This window comes from Mirounga angustirostris, unplaced genomic scaffold, assembly GCF_029215605.1.
Source record: "Mirounga angustirostris isolate CCGP_5_RB_7025 unplaced genomic scaffold, mMirAng1.0.hap1 SCAF_10, whole genome shotgun sequence".
NCBI lineage: Eukaryota > Metazoa > Chordata > Mammalia > Carnivora > Phocidae > Mirounga > Mirounga angustirostris.
The window spans coordinates 24340450-24368214 of record NW_026991718.1 but is presented as its reverse complement, the minus strand read 5'-3'; the positions used below and the strand labels follow the sequence as shown (position 1 = coordinate 24368214).

General features: G+C 37.5%; 2 protein-coding genes across 14 annotated transcripts in view; one reads left to right on the top strand and one right to left on the bottom strand.

The window, feature by feature from the left end:
* LCLAT1 (lysocardiolipin acyltransferase 1) overlaps positions 1-27765 on the bottom strand; it is a 233680-nt gene that overhangs the window by 180318 nt on the left and 25597 nt on the right. The window lies entirely within an intron of this gene.
* On the top strand, positions 16119-16792 carry LOC123850951 (transcription factor BTF3-like). Its single transcript, XM_045884349.3, has one exon. It carries the CDS (start codon positions 16123-16125, stop codon positions 16609-16611), a length of 489 nt encoding a protein of 162 aa, XP_045740305.1. The 5' UTR covers positions 16119-16122; the 3' UTR covers positions 16612-16792.

The window sequence follows — 27765 nt, the reverse complement described above, 5'->3', positions numbered from 1 at the left end:
CTTAAGGATAAATGATCACATAGCCAAAGATTTCTGTCTCCCCTAAAAGTCTGAACTCCTTAAGAAATTCAAATTCTTCCACCTAGAATTCAAGGTCTTTTCTGATCCAGCCCAAATTAATTTTTCAAAATTTCCCTGAGTATTCAGCTTCCTACACACTTCACTTTAGCCACAAGCTGAACTCTCCCTGTTCCCCTAAGCCCAATGTGTACCTCCTCATGTCTAAATTACACCCTCTACACTCCATGTAAGGAAATGACTCACCCTACAAGACAGCTCAATTCTCTCCTCCTCCAGCAACCCTTCCCAAACTACTAGTTCAAAACAGTTTCTGCCTTTCCTCAGAACTCCTATAAAACTTTTGTCCATTCATGATATACATAGTGTTATTTTGTTGTTGTTGTTGTTTAAAGATTTTATTTATTTACTAGAGAGACTGAGTGAGCGAGCATGACTGGGGGGAGGGACAGAGGGAGAAGAGGAGGGAGAAGCAGGCTCCCCACTGAGCAGGGAGCCTGATGTGGGGCTTGATCCCAGGACCCTGGGATCATGACCCGAGCCAAAGGGAGACACTTAACCGACTGAGCCACCCAGGTGCCCCCATAGTGTTATTTTATTGAACTGGATTTACTTCTTTTTTGCATGTATGTCTTATTTCCACAGGACAGACTTGTGACATCTGCGCTTGTATCATCCACAGCATTGCATTCCTAGTTGATAGCCAGAAAAAACTATTTCTTTTTTATTTTAGGTTACAAACTAACTTAGGATGATACTTAAATATATTTGTGACATATGTGATATAAATACCTAATGTATGTTTAGCCTAGACACAGTATTACACTTTTCCCTTGAGAATAAAAACTTTTAAAACATGTTATCTTCCCTAAGGCTAACATCTCAATGATAGCTTCTAGGCAGAGAAAACCCAAATTCCTGTATTTCCTTTTGATACCACACATTTAAATTATTAAAAGCTTATTTTTTTTTAATTTGTCCATATACATTTCTCCCCCGAAAGTCCAGGCAGATCTTTTATAATATACAAAACGTATGGAGCACTACCACAAATGCAATTAACAGGCTAAAATTAAGGTATAAACAACCAACCTTGCAAATGGAAAATGTAAACAAAAATCATTCACTTTTAGGAAATTAAAAAACAAATCTACAAATTATAAATACAAGCTGACACGAAGGCCACCTGTTAAGCTGGGAAAAAAAATTCCAGTGGGTTATCCATGTACACACTACCACACTAAAGCATAAGATTAAAAAATACCAGCAAATCATAAGGTCGTACAGCTTAAAGAGGCAATACAAGTCTCCCTCCCACACCTGAAAGTAGAACTTTCCTATGAAACCTTTCATAAGCCAAAATGGCATAAAGTGAAGAAGTAATTACCATTATTTCATTATGAAAATATTTTTGAGCATTCCCATAGCCAAAAAATAACCTCTCTCAGGCTTTTTTGATACCTCAAGACACATCTTGCTAACAGATGCGCAAAGTAAATCGAGAAAAAGCACAGATGCTCACAGACACACTTCAAAGCCATGGCGGCTTGAGACTGAGATGCTGAGTGTAGTTCCCCGGAAAGGAGCTTGGTGGCGCTACACTCACTGCTTGGGGGTGCCCGCTGCCTCTGTAAGGGTGCGCTGCCAAACAAATGCTGAACGCAAACTTCTTTTGATTTCTTTCAGCTAGCAAAAACAGGTACTAATGTAGGTCTTTGGTAAAAGTAAGGTGATATAACATGAACTTTCAAAAAGCAGGGGATACCGTCGCACCACAATGGTTAAGAGCACAGTCTCCGAAGTTAAATTGTATAGACTAGCACTAACTCCTTATGCGCTATACTGTGTGGCCTTAAGCAAGAAGCTGAACCTCACGGTGCCTCGGATCAGTAACAATAGAACCTGCCTGGTGGTGTCACTACCGGTATTGAGTTAACATATGTCAAGTGCTTAGACAAGTGGCTGGTATATTTAAATGCTCAATGAATATGCTACTGTATTATACATGGTACAAACATATCTGTTCTTTCCATTCATTTACTTTACCAAATATGATAAAGTTTAACTTATTATAACAAATATATATATTCATCATCCATAGCTAAGTGGGAGACAATATACTTACCAATGCACTTCGGTTTACCAGATATGCACTACCACTCCTGTCTACTTCACTAGTCAGTCTCCTACCCATAGTAACCACACCTTCTTTCTCTCATTTAGGACTCTCTACAATAGTACTGCCTGATAGAAAAATAATGTGAGCCATGTATGTAATTTGAAATCTTCTAGTAGCCACACTTAAAATGTAAAGAAAAACAGACAAAATTAATCTTAAAAAGATTTAATCCAATATATACATAAATTATCATTTCAATGTGATCAATCTTAAAATAAATGATTAAGAGGGGTGCCTGGGTGGCTCAGTCGCTAAGCGTCTGCCTTCGGCTCAGGTCATAGTCCCGGGGTCCTGGGATGGAACCCCGCAAAGGGCTCCCTGCTCAGCGGGAAGCCTGCTCTCCCTCTCCCAGTCCCCCTGCTTGTGTTCCTGCTCTCGCTGTCTCTCTGTCAAATAAATAAATAAAATCTTTAAAAAAATAAAATAAAATAAAATAAATGATTAAGATACTCTGCATTCATTTTTTCATTCATTTTTGAGTCCTAGGCCTCCTACAATAAAACTTACTCCTCTTCTGCATCAGGCTTGCCCCTAAATTAACCGAAGCCTGTGGTCAGACAGGCTGTGGGTTTGAATCCCAGCTTTGCCACTTAATAATTGTGAAACTTCCAACCTGTTACTTCCGCAATTGTAAAAATAGGGGTAACAGCAATACCCACAGGTCAAAGGGATGTTGTTTAAAATCAGGTGAGTTACCACATGTAAAGTGCTTGCGGCAGCAACTGGTGCATAGCATATTCTTAGTAAAATACTGGTTGTTACTGTTGTTATTAAAAGCTGAGTGACGGTAGCCAGATTAAGATGCATCTGTATGAATTTAGATACAAATGCTTCATCGGAAAGATAAGTGTATGACCACCTTTTTGCAATGTTTTAAGAGCAACAGTGGGTTTCCCTGTACATAAGCAGCCAGAGCCTTGAATGGCTCTCTTCAGACCAGGCTGACTTTACAGAGCACTCCCCACCCGCGACTTACAAAGACCTGCGGGGCAGAACTGCCCTTTCTACCTAGAGCCATTTGACACAGAGCTGGTTCTTTCCCCACTGCACCGGGCTGTGCGGTAAGAAGCTGTGAAGGGCACTCCTTCTTGCAGTGGGGATTCCTCCCCTTCCTCCCTTCCTCCACACAGGGTCCTGGAAGGAAAACACGTAACATTTCATTTGTTTTCTGTCATTTTACTCACACCTTGTGAGTTGTATTCTCTGCATAAAATCCCTTCATGGGGGGCGGGGGGAGTCCTGCTTATCAAATCTACCATTTACCAAATCTACCTCTAAAATACAAGTTTTGTCTTTGGTCAGATTAAGCTACTTGCCAAGGTCACGGAGTGAGTTAGTAGGACAGCCAGGCCTAGAACTACACGGGAGGTCAACTGTTCTCAACTCGACAACAGAGTGATTTGATAATTTAATCAGCACAAAGGAAAACTGGTCCTCTGGCAAAGAGTAATTACACACTGAGAAAAATGATTTGATGATTTTTTTTAATAAGATACAAATTTTAAGTCTATAATTTTATTTTTTTTTAAAGATTTTTTTTTTTTTTTGAGACAGAACGAGAGAGAGAGAGAGAGCACATGAGAGGGGGGAGGGTCAGAGGGAGAAGCAGGTTCCTTGCTGAGCAGTGAGCCCAATGCGGGACTCGATCCAGGGACTCCAGGATCATGACCTGAGCCGAAGGCAGTCGCTCAACCAACTGAGCCACCCAGGCGCCCAAGTCTGTAATTTTAAACATTGTAACAGAATCTAAAGAATCTCCTTAGGGTCAACAGAAGCTGCTTTATGAGCATTATTTGTTAATACCTCATGGAAATACACTCATGGTATTGGAAAGACCTCAAGGACAGAATTAAGGACTGGTAAGAATCTAATACAATCTTTGCACTGACTCTAGATCTATTAACTCTGAACTTTCTAGCTCTAAGATTCTAAGTATCTAAGAGGAAAGATCTAAATCCATGCTGCCTAGGTGGGTGGGATCTAAGTGAACTTGTGATACAAAGGAAACAATATGTTAAAGATTATTTCCAGAGGAAAAAAAATGAAAGATAGTATCTAAGAGCCAGGATCTGAAAAAGCAAGATCCAGGGAGACAGCCTACTACAATCAGGCTGTTCTGAATATAAACCATCAAAAGCAAACAGAAAGCAAGCATGATTCTAAAAGCAGAACTCTCAGGTAACTGCCCTGCAAAGTCAGCACGGTCTCCATCCCCAAATCGGTCATTACTGAGCACAAAGCCGACATTACCTTTTCCCCCCAAGTTATTATTAAAGGGACAATAATCAACTATTACTTTAGCAGCAAACCATAAAAGTGCACATACATGACCAGATTTTAGTGTTGGGATTTTTAAAAACTTACGGCCAAAGTATTCTGATACAAATTTACTAATATTCATAATGATTATTGTGCTTCACACAGTATCTGGATCTGACTGGAATGTAGTTCGTGTGATTTACGGTAGTAACTACTACTCTACAGCCGAACATTTCTAAAGACAGCAGTAAGGAGAAGGGTTTCCCCCTGGGTTGATGTTGAAGACCTCTAAAGCTCTGATGTTTTCTTTTTAACCACTTTACTGAGATATAATTCACATATACAACATTCACGCACAGAGTGATGCAACATCATACAATTTTAGAACAGTTTCATCACTCTTACCCCAGGCTGAAGAGCACTTGTGGTCTATTCACTCACTCTTTTTCCAGTTGGCCACATCATTTCTATTCACCTGGTGAATAGACCTTAAGTGACTTAAGACCTTAAGGGTTAAGTGACCTTAACCCAAAGGTCACTTTCCCAGAAAAGTCTTCCCTGACACCCAACTGAACACTATAACACCACGCCCACGCCAACACACACTTCGAGCATCATCTCACCTGCTGCCCGCACCCTCAGCCCCTACCCCCCACTTTGTTTTTCTCTAGATACTGATCACATTTAGCATTCCAAACGTTTGCTGTTTATTGTCTGTAAATTCCAAAGGGGGTAATGATTGTTGTCTTACTGGGCCTAGAACATGACCCTGCTGTAAAAGTTTAACGATTATATAGGGAAAAGGGGAGGGAGAGGAGAGCAACGGAAGTAGCTTCACTACTACAAATTTCACTAGCTTGTAAGACCTTTGTTCTAATTTATTAAATTATGGGTTCTCTGTAACATTTTTCTCCTTTATTTATTTTTTTTAAAGATTTTTATTTATTTATTTGACAGAGAAAGAGCACAAGCAGGCAGAGCAACAGGCAGAGGCAGAGGGAGAAGCAGACTCCCTGCTGAGCAGGAAGCCCAATGAGGGCTCGATCCCAGGACCCTGGGATCATGACCCGAGCCGAAGGCAGACACTTAACCGACTGAGTCACCCAGGCGCCCCAACATTTTTTTCCTTTAAAATAAAAGTCTAACTAGAGAAAACCAAAATAAATGAAGTTAACTAATTTAACACCATTGCAGATGCCAATATCTATGCCACATTTAAAGATTTGTTCAGAAGTTTTCATTCCTTGAGACCTTTACTGAACGCCTAACCTGTGTACCATGGAGAATATCAAAGAAATATAAGACAGTTATTTTCTTCCAAAAGCCTACAGTATATGTGAGCCAGTCGTGCACAAATTAAATAAATGCTACCTTTATTTTTCTGCTTTTGTTTCTCATTTTTTAAAAAAATATGTGAATAGCAAACACCTTCTAAACACCATAGAATGTGGGGAGAAAAAACAATGATCTATGTGAACTGGAATAGTCAGAAACTGGCTCCTAGAGGAAGTAGGGTTATCAGAGTCCGTGAAACCAAGGTAACAACAGAATCAATGTGCAATGGCTTCCCACACTAGTTTATTTCTTCCATATACAGTAATAAGGAGGTAGGGAGGAAGGTTCAGGCTGGCAGACAACTCTCTTCCACACAGTCATTCAGGGATCCAGGTTGCTTCCACTGTGGCTCCACATCCCCCTGGTTCCACATTATGGTACACATCCAGCCAGCAGAAGAGGAAAAGCACCAAGAACAGCAACACATCATTTCTACTCACATTCTAGTGGGGGAAATTCAGTCACATGGGAACCAAGAGCTACCTCCGGGCTCAGGAAGAGGGGAAGAACAAGAGTCTCTGCCACAAGGAGGATTTGAAATGAACCATGAAGGATAAGTGGCATGAAACCGGAAACGAAGGAACCACATGAACAAAAACAAGCAAGTCAAAACTAAGCAACAGTCAGGCCAGAAGAGCGAGAGGACAAGGCTGGCTATTTCTGAAGAGTGGTGAGAGAAGACGAGGTTGGTTAGATCAATGGCTCCCAAATGTAAACTGAAGACGAATCCCAATAGATGTCAAAGTTTCTACCAGTCTACAGCGAAGTGGAAATAACAAGTACAAGTAGATAACCCGTTAATAATGCTAAATTAATTACAGCATGTTTCTAATACAATTTTCTATGACTTGTAAAATGTGATATCAAAATTTCATGGTTTAATTTTTATATTAAAAAATGCTTTTAGGGCGCCTGGGTGGCTCAGTTGGTTAAGCGACTGCCTTCGGCTCAGGTCATGATCCTGGAGTCCCGGGATCGAGTCCCGCATCGGGCTCCCTGCTCGGCAGGGAGCCTGCTTCTGCCTCTGACCCTCCCCCCTCTCATGTGCTCTCTCTCTCTCATTCTCTCTGTCTCAAATAAAAAAAAAAAAAAAAAAAAAAAATGCTTTTAAACATGACAGTTAAGGCTATCAACAGTTCTAAGATAATGCCCTTTCCTGACTATAACAAATTCACTCTCTGCCTTGTAAGCAATGGGGATTTTACTTGCACTTTCCAGTTCATTATATAATTTTAATGCTTAATATTTTCTAACAAATTAGAAAAGACTTAGTACTCCTAAATAGCCATAAGAGTTTAAATATAAAAAACAAGAGTTACCTGAGAGTAGGGAGAAAGTCTTACATTTATAAAATGTACTCAAAACACGTGCCCCAAAGATTGGGGGGGGAAAAAACAGTTGACTCTTCTGGACCCAACTTCAAACTAATATATAAATATATAACATATATGACAAATATTAAACTCAAAAATGGGGGCTTAAGAAAGCAATAAATTGGCAAACTAAAAAACAATCTACTACAGAATTAACTCAAAATTTCCTTTTCTAAAATAACTACTTTTAATCTAAAAATGATATAATACACTATTCTAATTATTTAACATAGACTGGGGGGAATGTTAGATACCATTAAAAATAGCAATAAAGAAAGTAAAATTCTCTTTTTGCTAGAGAAATTCAAATGTCATCATTCAACTAGGAGATAAAAATAAGAATTTTATTTAGAATAAAAGAGTGTTCAACACTAAAGAAAGCAAACCCTTAGAACTACTTATGACCAATGGAAATATGTGCTTAGTAAAGACAGAAAGCTAATTTTTATTAGCCTCTAATAAAACCAAACTTCTATAAAGAATCACTTTTTCTACCTTATCCCCTATATACCACAAATGGCAAGGTTTGAAAAAAGATGACACTGCACAGCATACCTCCTTAAAAATAAAGAGGAAAAAAAAAACCTGTTAGAGAAATATAAAAGGTGCAAATTCCATTTATTGGAAACCTGCTATATGCCTCAGTAAGTTCCAAACATTTGTGCAAATGTTAGCCATGCATCTTTCCAGTTAGTTTAGAATTATTAAGCTAAGGAGTGACCAAACTAAATGAAATCAACCATGCAAGGAAAACATCTGCTGATAATTTCTAAAGTTAATGGTTTCCAATAGTCATATATATCTCTTACCACAATGCTTTCCATGGAAAATATTCAAGTATTTATTGGAGAAAGATCAGCCTAAGTCGAATTATTATCAAAAAATACTTCTACCACATAGCAGTCTGTTAGTTTGGATAATTTGTCAGAGTCTAAAGAACTTTCTGCTTAACTGAGAGTTACTGCTCTTTAAAAGTTTAACACACACGTACCATTACTGTGGCAAAATTATTGCTACAAATAGAATTTCAGCTTGCTAAAATTGAACTTACCACACATTTGAAAAAATGAAATTGTATTTGATAAATACTTCAGTTTAATTATTTAAAAGTGAAATCACTTTTTAAAAACTATCTGGCAAATATGTTACTCATATGTACTTAGACATACACATACTTAAACATGCTGATCATACCAGTTTTAGTCATATTAAAATTTGATGGCTGAGATTTATTAAATGTATGGGTAAGCTTTAGCTTTCCCTTAAGCTCATGGACAAAGAAACAGAAACTAGATGTACACTAGGGATTTTATTCTGCACAAACACAGCTCTTGCCTATCATACTCTTCTAATGCTACTATCTTAAAATGACAATAAAAAATATTGGTTATTAGAAAATCTAACAGTTATATGACATTGAGTAAACACTGAAAATTTAAAATAGTCTCAAATCTAGGGTCACAGAGTACAATGGAAGTCCCACAAAGTAAATCAACTTAAAAGGAAATATGAGAAGTCATTATTTCCAAATGAGGCCTGTATGCTTCAAAAAGACGGACTTGGGAGGCTCTAATACTTATTCCAACAATGCTATACTTAAAATATTTTTCCAACTCCTTTTCAAGAAATCCCTACAGAACCTTTAGCGCATTCTAGTGATCATCCTCAACGAATAGCAACAAATCTTCAAACTTGGAAAGCAGGTTTGAGGTTTTAAAGCAATTAAGGAGTCACGTGGGGCCCGCTATAGAGAATATAATGAATCATCAAGCAGAGTAATATACAGTTGATTGAAAATGAGATGTAAACACAAGGCAAGGACAATTTTCTTGTGAGGCAACCCTGGAAGAGTAAAGCCTCCCAAAGAGCTCTGAGTGCACTTCTCAACTGGATGTCAATGTAAGTCAACTTCACAACTACAAATCATTTAGTCCAATCTCCTATTTTACCAATTAGAAAACTAAGTTTCTAAAGGTGAAAGAAACTGCCCCAAACCTATATTTAAAGCCAGACTTGGGGCTAAAAGTGAGGTCTCCTAATTCCTTGTTCAATATTCTTTCCCATGTCTATCGTCTTCCAGGCTTGAGAAAAGGAAAGCAGAATTGCCTTTAAAACCCATTAAGGGTTTCAGTTTTAAATTCAAATTAAAGCAACCGGGAATCTCCAAAATTCTGTAAGAATATGCAATTACATTTTAAAACACATGCACATTTAGTGTTGCCAATTCCAACTACTACATGGAGGAGGCAGGGACAAACTGCAGAAAAAATTAAGGATGGATGATATAGTAGTTCAGGTTCAAAGTGGTTAGGCCTTAAATTAATTCTAATTTGGCAAAGCCAAACTTCTTCCAACTCCATCAAATATGAATATGCTTTTTTCTTATGCAGACATTTAAAAAAATTTTAAATGAGTTGTCATCATTCATTACTGTTTAATAGCATTTGTTGAGCATTTACCATGCCAGACAGTATGCCAGGCACTTGCATTACCTCATTTAATCCACACAACAACCCTATGGAGGGAAGTACTATCATAACCCATTTTAAAGATAAGGAAACTGAGATCCTCCAGAGTCCTAAAAGTGTGATGGGCTGTATTTTCCAACAATGTCTATAAAAATATTTCCTACCCCACGTTTTTTTAATAAACTTTTTGCTTTAGAAGTTTTAAATTTACACAATTATATTGATAGTATAGAACTCCCATATACCCCATAGCTATTTTCCCCCATTATTAATATCTTATGTTAGTATGGTACATTTACCACAATTAATGAACCAATAGGTACATTTTTATCAACTAAAATCTATGCTTTATTTAAATTTCCTTAGTATTTATCTAATGTCTTTCTTCTGTTTCAGGATCCCATCAGGATACCATATTATATTTAGTCATCATGTCTCCCTAGGCTCCTTTTGGCTGTGACAGTTTTTTCAGACTTGCCTTATTTTTGATAACACAGAGATTAAAAAACTGAGACCCCAGATGTATCTTACTCCAGAGAAGATGCTTCTTAACAAGTCTCCTGAACAATTTCCTATTATCCAAACTACCCTGTTCTTAGAATTTAAGCAAGTCTATGTGTTGGTCAGTGCAGTGGGCCTGAATTGGCAGGACAATCACATTTGGAAAGTAGATCCTACAACAATACTTTTCGTCTGGGTAACTGCATTAATGCATTCAAGAGAATTTATGAATGAGCTGTCGTGGTATATAAGATCATGTGTCTGCAAAACATAAGTTATATCATTCCCAGTGACAGGACCAAGCAGGCAACATATTAACTTCTTTTTAAGTAGCCATACTAGCTTTTCCACACTGTTATGAAAAAACAGGATTTTTTAAATATTCAAATAATTTCTACTTGTTTTCATTTAATGGAAGGAGTGCTTATAAGATATTATTAAATATCGGGGCACCTGGGTGGCTCAGTCGATAAGCGTCTGCCTTAGGCTCAGGTCATGATCCCGGGGTCCTGGGATCGAGTGCCGCATCGGCCTCCCTGCTCGGTGGGGATCCTGCTTCTCCCTCTCCCTCTGCTGTTCCCCCTGCTTGTGTTCCCTCTCTGTCTCTCTCTGTCAAATAAATAAATAAAATCTTAAAAAAAAAAGATATTATTAAATTTCTCCTACACATTTTAGGATTAAGTTGTAGCCAGTACTAATTATAACATGCCTGGAAAAAATTTAACCTACATGGATTAAAATTCTATTTATAAAAGAAAAGTCTAAACTGCAGAAACAGTGCTTAGTTTAGAACAAGAACATGTACATAACTGCCAAATGCAATCCCTGTTTAGATGTCTCTCTTACCGAAACACTGTAATTACAAAAAACCAAAATGAATTTCTAAGTGTTTCAAGATGAAATAGTCCTTGCATAATTTCCAAGGCTTATAATTACTTTCCTGAAAAGGTAAATACTCCAAGTTTTAATTTAATACAATACTAACTCTACAAGTTAACACAGATTGAACATTTGATTTTACTCTAAAATGGAAGCCACCTATGAAATTCAGAAGCTTTTAAAAATGAATAATCAAATGTTAACCAAAGGAAAATTACTGGGAGGCTAAAGGCCAATGCTAACTTACTACAGCCATTTATGGGGAAAGAAGGCAAACCCCCAAGTTTACTGACTGGCTTTTTAAGATTCCTCATATACGTTTCGTGACTACCCAACAGAGAAATGCACCACAACACACACAGTCTCTCACTTCCCATTCCCTCTTCAGTCCAGCTTTTGGCCTCTACCATTCCACTGAAACCACTTCAGGAGAAAAGTCCACTTTCACGCTGCCAAATCCAATGGCCACTTCACTGTCCTCATTTCACTCTACCTCTTGGCAGCATTCCATATGAACGGCCACTTCTTCCTTGAAACGCTAGGCTCTCCTGGCTTTTGTGAACATCGTCCTCCTGGTTAGCCTCTGACCCCACTGACCTGGCCCTCCTGGTCTCCTCAGTTGGCTCCTGCCCCTCTCCTGGACCTCAAAATGCTGGGGCTGCCTAGCGCTCGGACACTGGTTGTCTTCTCTACATCCTTTTCCTCTTTCTTCCTTCCTCCCCATCATCCTCCTGCTGACCTTTCCAAAAGATATCTCCAACACAACTGTCTCCCCTGAGCTCCGGACTCTCAGTCTGAGCTGATGACCTGACACTTGGGTGTTTCAAAGTCCTATCAAACTGAACACATGCAGAATAAATGTCATCATTTCCCGGGCCTTCCTCCACATCCACTCCGCCCTCAGTTCTCTCCAGCTCCATAAACAACATCAGCATCCACCCCAATTCTCTACGAGAAATCCAGGAGTCATCTTTCATTCTTTCCTTTCCCTCACACTCCCCAAATCCAATAAAATCAGCAAGAGATCTGTCAACTCCATCTCCAACACCCATCCTAAATCCAACATGCTGCATCGACGGCTATTGCCACCACCTTAACCCACGCCATCATCATCTTGTGCTTGAACTGTTGTGACTGACTTCCTCTCCTTCACTCTTGGCCAAACCATACCCCCACCCACGGCCAGTCCTTTCCCCATATTGTAGCAAAAAAAAAAAGCAAAATGTCAACCCGATTATCATTTCCCTGTTTTAAGACTCTTTAATGGCTTTCCACTGGGCCTACAGTAAAAATCAAATTCCCACCCAAAATCTACAAGTCTTTTATGAGTTGGCACCCACCTCTCATCTTTCCAAGTATATCACCTCCCACTCCCCTTCACCCACATTCCAACCACTCTCTTCTGTCAGGTTCTCCTACAGGCTATTTCCTGCCTCCGGGCTTTATGCAAATTGTCCATGATGCCTAAAATGGTCCTCTCAGACTTGCTGCTTAACTATCTTCCTTTCTTCCTTTTAAGTGTCAGCTTAGTGTTGTCCCCTTAGAGAAGCGTTCACTAAGGCTGACCACTACTTTCCCTTGGTAGAGCAAGTTCCCATTGGTAGTTACTCTTCCACCTCAATCCTGATTGCTTCCTTTATGGCTCTCATTACAACCTGCAGTTATTTTGTTCCTTTATCTATTTTCCTGTTTTCGGCCCATCACTCCTGCCAGAATTTTAGGTTTACAGTTCTATGGTTGTGAGAACTATGTTGATACTGTTCACTATTATAGACTCAGCATAAAACCCAGCACACTTGGAAAGAGCTCAAATACTACTTGCTGAATGGCTTGGTATAAAAAATGAGGAAAGTCAGATGAATTGCTACTACTATTTTATGTTTTTTTCAGGAATTCAAAAGCAGGCAGAAACAAATGTGGTTCAGTTGATCACAGTGTCTTTCAATTCTTGGTCCTTTTACCACTTCTGAATTTATATGGGGTCCTTTCTATTTAAGAAAGTAACAATACAACACAAAAGTATAACAGAAAAATAATGTCACCTTACATTCAGAGAGCATTTTCTAGTCTCCAATGTGTTGTCAAATGTTTATTACCTCAACTGAAATTCAAAAAGCAGGTATTACTTCCATCTTATAGAATCATTAAGATTCAGGGAGGTCAATGAATTGCCTAAAATAATTTTTTAGTGGCATAGCTGAGATTTTGAACCTTGTTTAAACCTTGCTTCTTTTTTTTTTAACTTTTCTTTTTTTTAAGATTTTATTTATTTATTTGACAGAGAGAGAGAGATAGTGAGAGCAGGAACACAAGCAGAGGGAACAGGAGAGGGATAAGCAGGCTTCCCACCGAGCAGGGAGCCCGATGCAGGGCTCGATCCCAGGACCCTGGGACCATGACCTGAGCTGAAGGCAGATGCTTAACCAACTGAGCCACCCAGGCACCCCTCAAACCTTGTTTCTTTTACTTTTTTCTTTTTTGTGTTTTGTTTTAGTGCACAGTTTCAACCTTATTTTAACTGAAGCATAAAGCACACAGTGAAGTGTACAAATCCTAAGTATATAGCTTGATGAATTTTTACAAAGTGAATATACCCAGATCAAGATAGAACATCACCTGCAACCCAAAAGCCTCCTTCATAAATGCTCCGTCCCAATCATTAACTACTCCTAATCAGACTGTAACCACTATTTGACTCCTAGCACTATAGTTAGTGTTATCTGTTTTTTAACTTTACTAAAATGGAATCAACAAGTATATACTCTTCTGTATCTGGTTTTTTTTAACTCAAAACTATGTTTGCAAGATTCATCCATATTAATAACTGTGGGAATGGTCCGTTCTTTTCTGTTACTGTATAGTATTTAACTGTAAAAATATACCAAAATTTATCTATTCTGTTAGACATTAGAGTATTTTCCAGGTTTTAGCTATTATGAATAATGCTGTTAATGAACATTCTTATTTTATAGATCAAGAAGCTAAGGCCCAGAAAGGGAAAATGACTTAGTCAAAGAAACAAAGCAATGGGGCAACCCAACTAGACCCCAGAAGGCTTGATTTCCCTTGCCTATGTGAAACAGTCAGCACTCAGAAGCCATCTGAATCTTCAGAGATTTTTTTAATGCTTGCATAATATAAAACCAAATCTTAAGTTACAAATACTATGCCAAATATTATTGTAGTTTCTGGTTACCAAAGTTACATCAGTAAAAATTTTTTAAACAAATGTAATCTTCTCTAATTTGTGGCATTCAACAAGATTATGATGTTTGGGGGCAGAAGTCATTTATTTTTATACATATCATTATTCCACAGGGGTTTATCTAATTTACAGTCAAATAAAATTTTGGTTCCCAGATTAGAAATGCCTCAAGTTGGGAATTCTATCAAAATATGGACAAATACAACAGTCTCAAATTATGAACAGGTAGCATTCCAAAACTTTGCATTTAAGTCAGAGGTTTAGAATTCAGAATGCACTTTCTCATAGAAATTGTATAATACATAGTGATCAAGTTTTCAGATCAGTATGCAAAAGCCAACTTGACTTAAACATACCTAAAAATAGCACTAGTAGCAACAGTCTTTAACTACTATGAACACACACCTAACTTGGAATAATAATCTATAAAACTCTATCTTAATACCACCAATCTCTTATGTTAACTCTCATAAACCATGAGAGACCCATTCCTATCTCCCTGTCTTTTCTTCCAAATGCCTCTATGACCAGTTTATGCCTATTTTTTTAATCCCTCACCAATACTCTTCACTTTATGTTCCCAGATCCTGAGCCACAGAATTCAAACCACAACTTATCCCATAATTTCTATCCCTTAAATAACCCCTTGAGATTTTCAATGCTATAAAAACCCTTGGGAGGAGAAAGACAAAGAGAAATAGAGGGGGAAAAGAGGAAAATCATAAAATCTCAAGAAACTCCAAAAACTAGGGGCACCTGGGTGGTTCAATTGGTTAAGTGTCTGCCTTCAGTTCAGGTCATGATCCCAGGGTCCTGGGTTCGAGCGCTACCATCTGGCTCCCTGCTCACCAGGGAGTTGGCTTCTCCCTCTGCCCCTCCACCCTGCTCATGTTTGCGCTCTCGAGCATGCTCTCTCTTTCAAATAAACAAAATCTTAAAAAAAAAAAAAAAAGAAAGAAAAAAGAAATCCTATAAAGTAGTTCTTCTATCTTCACCAAAAGGCACATGGAGTCACATGGAATTTTTCTAAGTTCCTACATTCACTGAAATATTCTTTACTAGAGCCCTATTCAATCCTCTGGCCTTCTTAAAATCCTAGACTGGGTACTTCTGAGCATCTCCCCTTGCATTAGGAAAGCTTCCTGTTTCATTCCTTCTCACATTCTCTCTCATTTCTCACTCAGATTCTAAATGGAAAGATAATGCTGCATGTTGATAACATCAAGTCTTTAGGTCACATAAAACTAAAATAAAGGAGAGATGGTGCTTCAGGAGTAGTCAGGTCATTAAGTTCACTATTAATCTATAACATGGTATATACAAGTTAGGAACTACATACGAAAGCTTTGGAGCAAAGAAATAGTTTCATGAATGGACAACAAAGTTTCCAGAAACGAGAAAAATTTATCTCATACATTACAATATAACATTCCTTTGTTCTTGTGGCTCACCTTATCTTTCTAATAATTACAGTGAAGATGTATGCTATATTGTCTCGGTACAACGAACACTGACCCCAGTATACCACAAATAGGTAGAATCCAGGGTAATAAAAAGTCAGTTCCCAACCTGATGAAATTATTTACCAACAAATGCAGAAATCAATTTCTGCTTAGTCTAGGTGATGAAAGCCAAAGGACAAGAGCTATATTAGCATTAAAATCCAATGAAGAAGATGGTAAATGACTCTGAAGGCCAAAAGAAACCTTAAAAGTCAAAAATGTCCTCAAAGAATTCTTAAGCACAAGAATGAGTAGTAGAATCTCTAAACTTTGAAGAATGGATATTTTATAGAGCTGCCATCTTGCGTGCCCGCATGTGTGCACCTAATCTCAGCTCGTCCGCTCAAGATCCCCTGAGCACCTACCCTATTCCCCCACGCGGTCCCATTTCCACTCCAACAAGATGAAAGAAACTATCATGAACCAGGAGAAACTCGCCAAACTGCATGCACAAGTGCGCATTGGTGGGAAAGGAACTGCCTGCCGAAAGAAGAAGGTGGTTCATAGAACGGCTACAGCAGATGATAAAAAACTTCAGTTCTCCTTAAAGAAGTTCGGGGTAAACAATATCTCTGGTATTGAAGAAGTGAATATGTTCACAAACCAAGGACCAGTGCTCCACTTTAACAACCCCAAAGTTCAGGCATCGCTGGCTGTGAACGCTTTCACCATTCCAGGCTATGCTGAGACAAAGCAGCTGACAGAAATGCTACCCAGGATCTTAAATCAACTTGCTGCAGACAGTCTGACTAGTTTAAGAAGACTGGCTGAAGCTCTGCCCAAACAGTCTGTGGATGGAAAAGCACCACTTGCTACCGGAGAGGATGATGATGATGAAGTTCCAGATCTTGTGGAGAATTTTGATGAAGCCTCCAAGAATGAAGCAAACTGAATTGAGTCAACTTCTGAAGAAGATAAAACTTGAAGAAGTTACTGGGAGCTGCTATCTTATATTATGACTGCTTTTTAAAATTTTGTTCATGGATCTGATAAAATCTAGATCTCTAATATTTTTAAGCCCAAGCCCCTTGGACACTGCAGCTCTTTTCAGTTTTTGCTTATACACAATTCATTCTTTGCCCCTAATCAAGCTGAAGAAGCCTGGGAACAATGTTTGAAACAAGGTTAATAAAGTTCTTCACCTAGGATACGATTTTTTTATTTCATTGACACTGATTTGTACACAGAAAGCAAAGTTGTTTATAGAAAGGTATTCATGGCATGTAATATGGCTGGTAATTTATGAAATTTGATTAAAGATTTTAAATGGCTGTATAACATAAAAAAAAAAAGAATGGATATTTTATGGGTGGATATTGGACAAAACAAATATTCCACAGAGGTTAACTACTATTGTTTTCTCCAAACTGATGTGTTCAAAAGTTACCTGAAGTCACATCCATGACTTAACACTACCTTTAAAAACTTCACAACCTTCAGAACAGTGCTAAACACTATGTGGATGTTCAATATTTATTGACTGGAGACTAACAACACACATGGAATCTAGAACCTTGAAGCTGAAGTAGATTTTAGAAGTCATCTGGAACAATTTCACTTAATTCAACAATAAGAGTCTTGAGAAATTATCAAATCTTTGCTGAAACATTTCCAGGAACAGAAACCTGCCATATCAACAAGGCATACAGGAACAATTCTAATTACCAGAATATAAGATTTCGTTGTAATGATTACTCTCATAAGCTTCTTATCTGAAAGGCTAAATTCACTAGAGGGCATCACAATATTAGGAGAAATCATCTATCATAAAAAATCATTCAACATTTATTCTAAGAAACACTACACCCAGTTATATAATACATGTATGTTAATTTTTAAATTATTTGTTTAAATACACATTAATATACATGTACAGGAAGTATTTTTTAAAAAGGTTATGAAATCATTTCTTACATGTCCCTGTCAATAAGGTAAGTAATTCAGATTATCATAAAACCTGGGTTCTTTCCGATCCCATAATAAGGCCTCCTAACAATTTTAAGCAACTTTAATAATTATATGTTTATAAAGAAAAGCATACAAAACCAAATTACATTTATTATTGCTCCTTGCAGCCATATTCCAAGTAACCACCAGCTTTCCATAAAAGGACCCAGTGCCAAAGAAAAAATTATCAACTTCTGTAAGAAATCCAAACCTGGACCCATGTATAACCAATTATTTAAATAATCTAAAACCAAATTATTTTTAAATGTTCACATTCATTACCAAAGTAATGGTACAACTCTAAAAGTTCATCAGGCTCCAGGATGGTCCAAGAGAACTATCTTCAAATATCCTCTAACTCCCACTCGTAATTCACAGCACCTACTCACTGTAATAGGTAGAAAGAAAAAACAAGGAAAACAAGGAATTGTCTATAGCACACCCTTCCACCTTATCATATTCCAATTGTATGTGACATTTTACAGCTCACATGCAGATTCTATCCTATCAGGTAGAGTGTTCAACTGACTTCCCTCACCCACAGACCACTAATGTCTCCACTTGCAATCCATTTCAACATTCCTTTACTTGGTATACATTTGTGGGGTTTTTTTTTTAATTTTTTTCCTTTGAATCAGTTATACCATTTGCCTGATTCTCTCATTTATTATGAATTAAAATCTTTAGCGTAGGTTTATTTTTCTATCTGGGTAAGTCATTGTATTACCATTTAACACACTAGTCAACTTTTTTACTATTGGTAAGACACTGTTCAATACTTAGATGCTGTTTGGTACTTAGATTATCAACACAAAAAGATACTCTAAACAGTGAGTATAATCAGAGTGGAAAGGTCCATCTGCCCATGTAAATTAATAAACAGGTTGTTGGCTTTTGAAAAATCAATCCCTTATGAAATTCACTGGCAGGAACGAAGTCATAAACCCTGGATGAAACAAGGAAATTGGGTTTCAGAACCTACAAAGCCCATCTTCAGCATGTGGAAAATGGTCAAGCCAAGTCAGTGAACCACCACCACAGCAAGCTGCTGTCCACTCACCTCCACTATCCATTTAATGATTCCCTTTAAAAAGTTAAAACAACCAAGAATTCATGTCAGAAGACAAATAAGTTTGACAGTCTGTGCTCTATAAAGGATTCTCAAAATCTGCCATCCCTTTGATGGTATCCACATTCATCTACCATCCATAAACATAGGTAAATGTTTATATCACTTTAGCAAAAAAAAAAAAAAAAAAATCAACACAGAAGTCTTTGGTTTTGTAAATTACCGAGAATTATGATATGAGAATGATAAAGGGAAGTAAAGGAATGAGAAGCATACAGGTAACAGAGTCAAAGCAGATATTCCAGATGTAAGTGACCCAAATCAGGACAACTGGTGGTTTCTAAAGCCACCAGATTCTTCTCCATCTACCTGCTCCCTTTATATCCCAAAGATACTAACTAAAACAAAAAGGACCATAACAGATATCAATCCCTTCTACTGATAAGAAGAACAATGTGATGGCTAATTTTATATGTCAATTTGACTGGCCAGGGAGTACATTATTTCTGGATGTGTCTATGAAGGTGTTTCTAGATGAGATTAGGATTGATTGGTGGACCTCAGTAATAACAGATCGCCCCCTCCAATGTGGGTAGGCAACATCTAGTCTGTTGAGGGCCTGAATAAAACAAAATGCAGAGGAAGAAGAATTCACCCCTTTTTTCCTACCTCACTGAGCTAGATGAGACATCTCATCTTCTCTGGCTCTAGGACTGGAATTTACACCATCAGTTCCCCTGGTTCTCAGGCCTTCAGACTCAGACTGAATTAGGCCACTGGCTTTCCTGAGTCTCAATCTTGCAGACAGCAGATCATGGGATTTCTCAAACTCCATAATCAGGAAAGCCAATTTCTCATAAATTTTCTCCCTCCCTCTTTCCTCTCTCTCTCTCCACACACACATATATGTATATACATATGTAATAATAAATAACGTAACATTGTTAAATTATATATGTAATGTGTAATAATATAAATAATAAATATATATAAATACATTTTTTACACAGAGATATATACACATATCTATCTCCTACTGGTTCTGTTTCTCTGGAGAAGCCTAACACACACACATACAACTGATAAAAAAAGAGACACAGATCAGTGGAACAGAACAGAGAACCCAGAAATTGACCCTCAACTCTAGGTCAACTAATCTTCAATAAAGCAGGAAAGAATACCAATGGAAAAAAGATGGTCTCTTCAACAAGTGGTGTTGGGGAAATTGGACAGCCACATGCAGAAGAATGAAACTGGACCACTTTCTTACACCATACACAAAAATAAACTCAAAATGGATGAAAGACCTAAATGTGAGACAGGAATCCATCAAAACCCTAGAGGAGAACACAGGCAGCAACCTCTTCAACCTCGGCCTCAGCAACTTCTTGCTAGATATGTCTCCAAAGGCAAGGGAAACAAAAGCAAAAATGAACTATTGGGACTTCATCAAGATAAAAAGCTTTTGCACAGCAAAGAAAACGATCAACAAAACTAAAAGGCAACCTATGGAATTTGTAAATGACATATCACATAAAGGGCTAGTATCCAAAATTTATAAAAAAACTTATCAAACTCAATACCCAAAAAACAGAAAACCCAGTCACGAAATGGGCAGAAAACATGAACAGACATTTCTCCAAAGAAGACATACAGATAGCTAACAGACACATGAAAAAATGCTCAACATCACTCAGCATCAGGGAAATACACATCAAAATCACAATGAGATACCACCTCACACTGGTCAGAACAGCTAAAATGAACAACTCAGGAAACAACAGGTATTGGCGAGGATGCAGAGAAAGGGGAATCCTCTTACAGTGTTGGTGGGAATGCAAACTGGTATAGCCACACTGGAAAACAGTATGGAGGTTCCTCAAAAAGTTGAAAATAGGACTATCCACAACCCAGTAGTTGCACTAGTAGGTATTTATCCAAAGGATACAAACATAGTGATTCGAAGGGGCACATGCACCCCAATGTTTATAGCAGCAATGTCCACAATAGCCAAAATATGGAAAGAGCCCAGATATCCACCGACGGATGAATGGATAAAGATGTGGTGTGTACATATATACACACAATGTGTGTATGTGTGTGTGTGTGTATACACACACACAATGGAGTATTATTCAGCCATCAAAAAGAATGAAATCTTGCCATTTGCAACAATGTGGATGGAACTAGAAGTCAGTCAGAGAAAGATAAATACCATGATTTCAGTCATATATGGAATTTAAGAAACAAAACAGATGAACATGGGGAAGGGAAGGGAAAATAAAATAACATAAAATCAGAGAGGGAGGCAAATTATAAGACTCTTAACTATAGGAAACAAACTGAGGGTTGCTGGAGGGGAGGTGAATGAGGGGATAAGGTAATTGGGTGATAGGCACTAAGGAGAGCACTGGGTGTTATATACAACTGATGAATCACTAAATTCTACCCCTGAAACTAATAATACACTGTATGTTAACTAAATTGAATTTAAATAAAAAATTTTAAAAACAAATAAAATAAAAAATTTAAAAAACACATACATCCTGCCCTTGTTCAGAACTTTCTCATACACACACACACCCCCATATGCACATACACACACCCATATGCATGTATGCGTGTGTATATATGTGTGCATGTGTGGTGTGTATGTGTGTGTGTGTGCAAACTATTTTCCAAGAGGAAACACCTGTTCTCCATTGACTGGTGAGACCATGGATATACTACACATCAAAATCAACTATATTCGAGGCAACAAATCGTGACACTATTTTTTTTAACTCCAGTGAGGATGGAGAGAAAGATATAATTTGTTTAATGCAAAAATAGTTTTAGGCAACACACTGATCCACATCCACAGCTTATCTTTTCCTCATCTCTGATTTAAAAGTCTCACTTAATGCATTAGCTTACAAAGGCACAAAAGATTTCAGAGGGTAGGGGAGTTGCTGGCAAGACTAAAAAAGCAAAATTATTCTAATAGGGTTCTTTTTTTCCCAAAGATATTTAAGAAAACTGAAAATATCTGAAATGAGTATGAAAGGTAGTATCTCCTCACTCTCTGCAAAACAATATTTCTAAGATCTGGCCTATCAAAAATATTTTGCACAAAACTTACCTGAATGCCCTTAAAATATCTATAGAGAATTCATGTATTAAGGCAATTTACCAAGTATAAGAACAATTTGTATTCTGACTCTAAGGGCACTTCCATTTTTATAACAAAACAAACAAACAGGTTTCCATTTTTCTGAGCAATTTCTGACGCATCCATAGGTCCATGGTCCTTTCCTCCTGTGTAGGCCTCAGGGGGGGGAAAACAACAACAACTAATATTTATAAAAATTTATTTCAAATTAAGAAAAAAACTAACACATGAAAAACTTTTAAAAGTCTCAATCTTACTTTTTCACAACCCAATAATAAAAGCGAAGTCTTAGAAGTAGATGCAATTGTCAACTGCAACAGTTCAGGGAGTAAAACCCTGTATTCAATGAGGTCTGAAGGTCCTGTCCCCTTTTTTCCTCTTTTCCATAAATATTTTCTGTATATTCCTGACCATGTATGCACTAAATACAAAAATTATTAACATGTAAAAATTTCTTCTGTTCTCAATTTTGAGACTACCTCCCATAAACTGGCAAAACTTTTATTTTTTTATTTTTTTATTTTTTTAAAGATTTTATTTATTTATTTGACAGAGAGAGACACAGCGAGAGGGGGAACACAAGCAGGGGGAGTGGGAGAGGTCCTCCCCACTGGTTAGTCCCCAACCCAGGAGACTTATCCCCATCTTCCCACGGAGCAGGGAGCCCGATGCGGGGTTCGATCCCAGGACCCTGGGATCATGACCTGAGCCGAAGGCAGACGCTTAACAACTGATCCACCCAGGCGCCCCGTGGCAAAACTTTTAAACAAGTTCAAAGTTTTACAATTAACTCCATTTTGAAAAATTTGTTTAAAAGAAAAAAAAAAGGGTATTTATGAAAAGCCCACAGTTAACATCATCCTTAAGAGTGAAAGACTGAAAACTTTCCCCCTAAGATAAATCTGCAGATTTAATGCAGTTTCTATCAAAATTCCAATGGCCTTTTTTTGCAGAAATAAAAAAGCTGATCCTCAAACTCACACAGAATTGCAAAGTGTCTCAAGTAGCCAAACGGTACTGAAAAGGAAGAACAAAGCTGAAGGATCACACTTCCCAACTTAAAATCTTACTACAAAGCTTACAATAATCAAAACACTGTGATACTGGCATAAGGAGAGACACGTGGATCAGTGGAAAAGAACTGAGAGAATTCAGAAATAAACCCATACATTTATGACCAATTGGTTTTTAACAAGGGTGCCAAGACCATTCAATGGGGAAAGAATAGTCTGCAACAAATGGTAATAAGTGGACACCCACATGCAAAAAATGAAGTTGACCTCTATAACGTACCATAGACAAAATAAATGGATTAACAACTTGAATGCAAGAGCTAAAACTTAAAACTGTTAGAAGAAAACATGCAGGTAAATCTTCATGACTTCAGATTTGACAATGGATTCTCAACTATGACACTACAAGCCCTAGCAACAAAAGAAAAAAGTTGATAAATTGGACTTAATCAAAATTTTAAAACTTTTGTACATCAAAGGACACTATCAACAAAGTAAAAGACAACCCACAGAATGAAGAAATTTTTCCAAATCAAGGGTCTAGTATCCAGAAAGGAACTCTCACAACTCAAAAACAAAAAGACAAACAACTTTCTAAAATGGGCAAAGAATGGGGCACCTGGGTGGCTTAGTGGGTTGAGCATCTGACTCTTGATTTCAGCTCAGGTCATGATCTCAGGGTTGTGAGATTGCACCCCGTGTCTGGCTCCACACTCAGCATGGAGTCAGTTTGAGATTGTCTCTCTCCCTCTCCCTCCCTTCACCGCTGCTCATGCCCCCCACCTCTTAAATAATCTTTAAAATGGGCAAACAATGTAAATAGACATTTCTCCAAAGACAATATACAAATGGTCATTAAGCACATGAAAAGATGCTCACAGTCATTGTCATTAGGGAAATGCTAATCAAAACCACAGTGAGATAGCACTATATACCTAACAAGGATGGCCATATTTTAAAAATGGAAAATAACAAGTAATGGTGAAGTCATGGAAAATGTGGAATGCTTAAACATTGCTGGTGAGAATATAAAACACAGCTGCTGTGGAAAACAGGTTGGCAGTTCTCAAAAAGTTAAATATAGAATGACTAAATCATCCACAGCAATTCCACTCCTAGGTATCTACCAAGAAGGACTGGAGAAACAGGTACTCAAAATACTTGTCCACAAATGTTTATAAAAGCAGCATTATTCACCACAGCCAAAAGGTAGGGACAACTCAAATGTCCATCAGTGGATGAATGGCAAAACAAATTGTGGTATATACATGGGAAATATTACTCAGCCTTAAAGATGAATCAAGTACTGATATAAGCTACAATATGGATAAACCTCAAAAACATTATGCTAAGTAAAAAAAAGCAGGAGTCAAAAGGTCACATATCATATGATTCTATTTATATGAAATATCCAGAACTGGCAAATCCACAGAGACCGAAAGCAGTTTGGTGGTTGCCAGGGGCTGCGGAAAAAAGAGAAGTACCTGCTTAAAGGTATAGTTTCCTTCTGAGCTGAAGAAGTGTTTTGGAACTAGACAGAGGTGGTGATGGCACAACACTGTGAATGTACTAAATGCCACTGATTTGCTCACTTTAAAATGGTGAATTTTAGGATATGTGAATTTCACCTCAATTTGAAAAACATCAATAGACAGATACCAAATATCACAGCCTATCTTTTTTCCAAGTATCCAGAGTGGAGGTCATTTATAAAAACTGGGGTTTTTTTTCTTTAAGATTTTATTTATTTATTTGAGAGAGAGAGAATGAGAGAAAGAGAGAGCCTGAGAGGAGTGAGGGGCAGAAGGAGAAGCAGACTCCTTGCTGAGTAGGGAGCCCAATGAGGGACTCAATCCCGGGACTCCAGATCATGACCTGAGCCAAAGGCAGTCGGCTTAACCAACTGAGCCGCCCAGGCACCCTAAAAACTGATTGTTAAGCCATAATGGAAATCTCAATTTTACAGGACACATTTTCCAATTACTATACAACAAAACTAAGAATTAGTAATAAATTCAAAACAAAGAACCCTAATGATTTGGAATTTTTAAACTCTCCTAAATAATGAAAAAAAATTAAGGATAAACAAAACTTGTAGTTCTCAAACACATATGGTATGTATCCAAACTACCTGGGGAGCTTGTTTAAAATTCAGAAGTTCTACATAAACATGTATATATAGTTTCCTATAGCTGCTATAACAAATTACTTGATAGCTAAAAACACCAGAAATCTATTCTTTCACAGGTCTAGAGGCTGAAAGTCTGAAATCAGTATCAGTAGGCCAAAATCAAGGTGTCAGTGAGGCCACCTCCCTCCAAAGGCTCTAGGGGAGAATCCATTCCTTGCCTCCTCCAGCTTCTGGTGGCTGCCAGAAATCCTTGCCTTGTGGTCCCATCACTCCAATCTGTCTCCTTGGTCATCACATTGCCTCCTACTCTTCTGTGTTTGTGTATAATATTCTTCTGCCTCCCTCTTATAAGGATATATGTGGGTCTTTAGGACTCACCCAGATAATCCAGAATAACTTCTGCACCTCAAGATCCTCAACTTAATCATATCTGCAAAGACCCTTTTTGGCCATATAAGGTAATATTCACAGGTTCCAGGGATCAGAACTTAGATCTCTTTTTGGAGCCTACCACAGCACATCTCCTTAAAAACATATGCCAAACCTTCTGATCAGGAATTGATAATCTTATTAGTTTCCAGATTTTATAATACAACATCACAGCCTTCTGACCCTCAGAACTACAAACACTATCTCTGAAATTACCTCAGGAATCTATCACCAGGTGTGCAGGAGACTATTACGGCGGCACCCATTTGTCTCTCAAGAATATAAAAGAAGTCTTACATGTCTATTTTATTGTAAATAGGAACAAATTATATGCAAATTTCATACTCTCTCCTGAACAATCTACATGCACGCAGCTGGCATGCATACTCAACAGTAAATTGAGTTTTCTCTCACTTCTATGTTGGTAAGGAGGGGTCTTTTTGTTGACAGGACTTTCCTTATTTCCCCAACACACTTCATAGAGTTGGGTAATAATGAATTACGTTTTTTTTTTTTTTTAATTAATTTGAAATGAACTACTTCCCAAAAGCAGCAAAATTTATTTTTATCTTCTAAATTTTTCCAGATACATGATTTCAAGGCCTACTAGCCCATGAATCTCCTCCAGAATCAAGTAGTTTTCATTTCACAAAATCAAAATAAACCCCAGATGAATTAAAGAGTTATATGTAAAATATGAAAGCATTAAGAATTAGAAAATACAATAGGATAAAATGAGCAAAAAATCAGTCACATATGAAAAGAAACTAAAAAAAGAAAAAGAAAAAGAAATCAAATCAAAGCAATGTGATGCCACATTTCCCACTATCACCTCTGCATGTAGGACAGTGATAATACCTAGCAAAAGTGAAGGCATAGCGAAACACGGATCCAAAACTGACAGAGCCCTTTTGAAAAGGCAAATACATTTTTACCTAATAATTCCATTTCTAATACTCTATTCTACATAAGTACTCATACAATTAAAAATACATATGAAAATGCTCACTGAAGCACTATTTGTGGGTAAAAGTCGAAAGAGTATAAATGTCCATCAATGGAGAAATGCCTACCTAAGGATCTATGCCTACAATGGAATATAGGCAGCCACTGAAAAGAATGATGTACACCAATCTAAGCTGTCATTTAGAAAGCTAGCCATGATACATTAAGTGAAAAAAGTATTTAAAAATGGTAACTAAATTATTCTGGTTTTATTTAAAGAAAAACAAACAAACTCATAAGATACATGTTTACATATTAATAGAAGCTGTATTTTCAAGAAAATCTTATGACATGGGAAAATCCTCATAATAAGACTACAAAATTGTATAAGCAACTACATAGATAAGCAAAAGTAGTACAAAAGGATTTTGAGCTGTATTTTATACATTTCTTGTTTTCTAAAATGCATAAATATTACTTATAAAATTGAAACAATCAGTTAACATTTTTCTATTTTAAATGGGGACCCAGATGACCAATAAATCGTTAACTGGTCAGGAACCAATAGAATCAATTCAAACTCTACAGAATATAGGAAATTGAATGTAAAACAATGTAGTGAGTTCATGTACAAAGAAGACTTTTATTTTTATTTTTTTTTTATTTACTTATTTGAGAGAGAGAGAGAATGAGAGACAGAGAGCATGAGAGGGAGGAGGGTCAGAGGGAGAAGCAGACTCCCTGCCGAGCAGGGAGCCTGATGCGGGACTCGATCCTGGGACTCCAGGATCATGACCTGAGCCGAAGGCAGTCGCTTAACCAACTGAGCCACCCAGGTGCCCCAAAGAAGACTTTTAAAAACACAGTCACCCAAACTTACCCAACATAAAGAATGCTATTTCCTTCGGACTGGTATTTTTAATCTATTTATTCTGACGTTGCACTACTAAATATACTTTCAAACTTGTATAGTTTGAAATACCCTTGGCCAGCTCAGGTGACAGATAAAAAGGTAATTGTCAATTGTATTTACACCTTATTTTTAAGTAAAATTGGTATTAACCAACATGATCACCTGTCCTGATCACCTAGGTTGGCCTGAGGATGGCTAATTTCAAACAACTCTAGCTTCAAAGAACAAAGTTTTAGCACAAGTTCAGTTAGTTAAATCAATATGCTGAAGCTTTTGAAGACATATTTTGAGACAGGTAGCAGATCCTGGCTTCAGAAAACATTCCCCTCCAGATAAACTGACGTCTTCACTGCCATCAACACCACCTTTCAGTATATGTCCATCAACCTCCTCCATTCTTTTTTTACTCATAGGCTTCCTGCCTAGAAGGATACTCTTCCCCAGCCAA

Excerpts from the sequence above, each read along its gene's own strand:
- LOC123850951 (XM_045884349.3), top strand. The coding sequence starts at position 16,123 with ATGAAAGAAACTATCATGAACCAGGAGAAACTCGCCAAACTGCATGCA.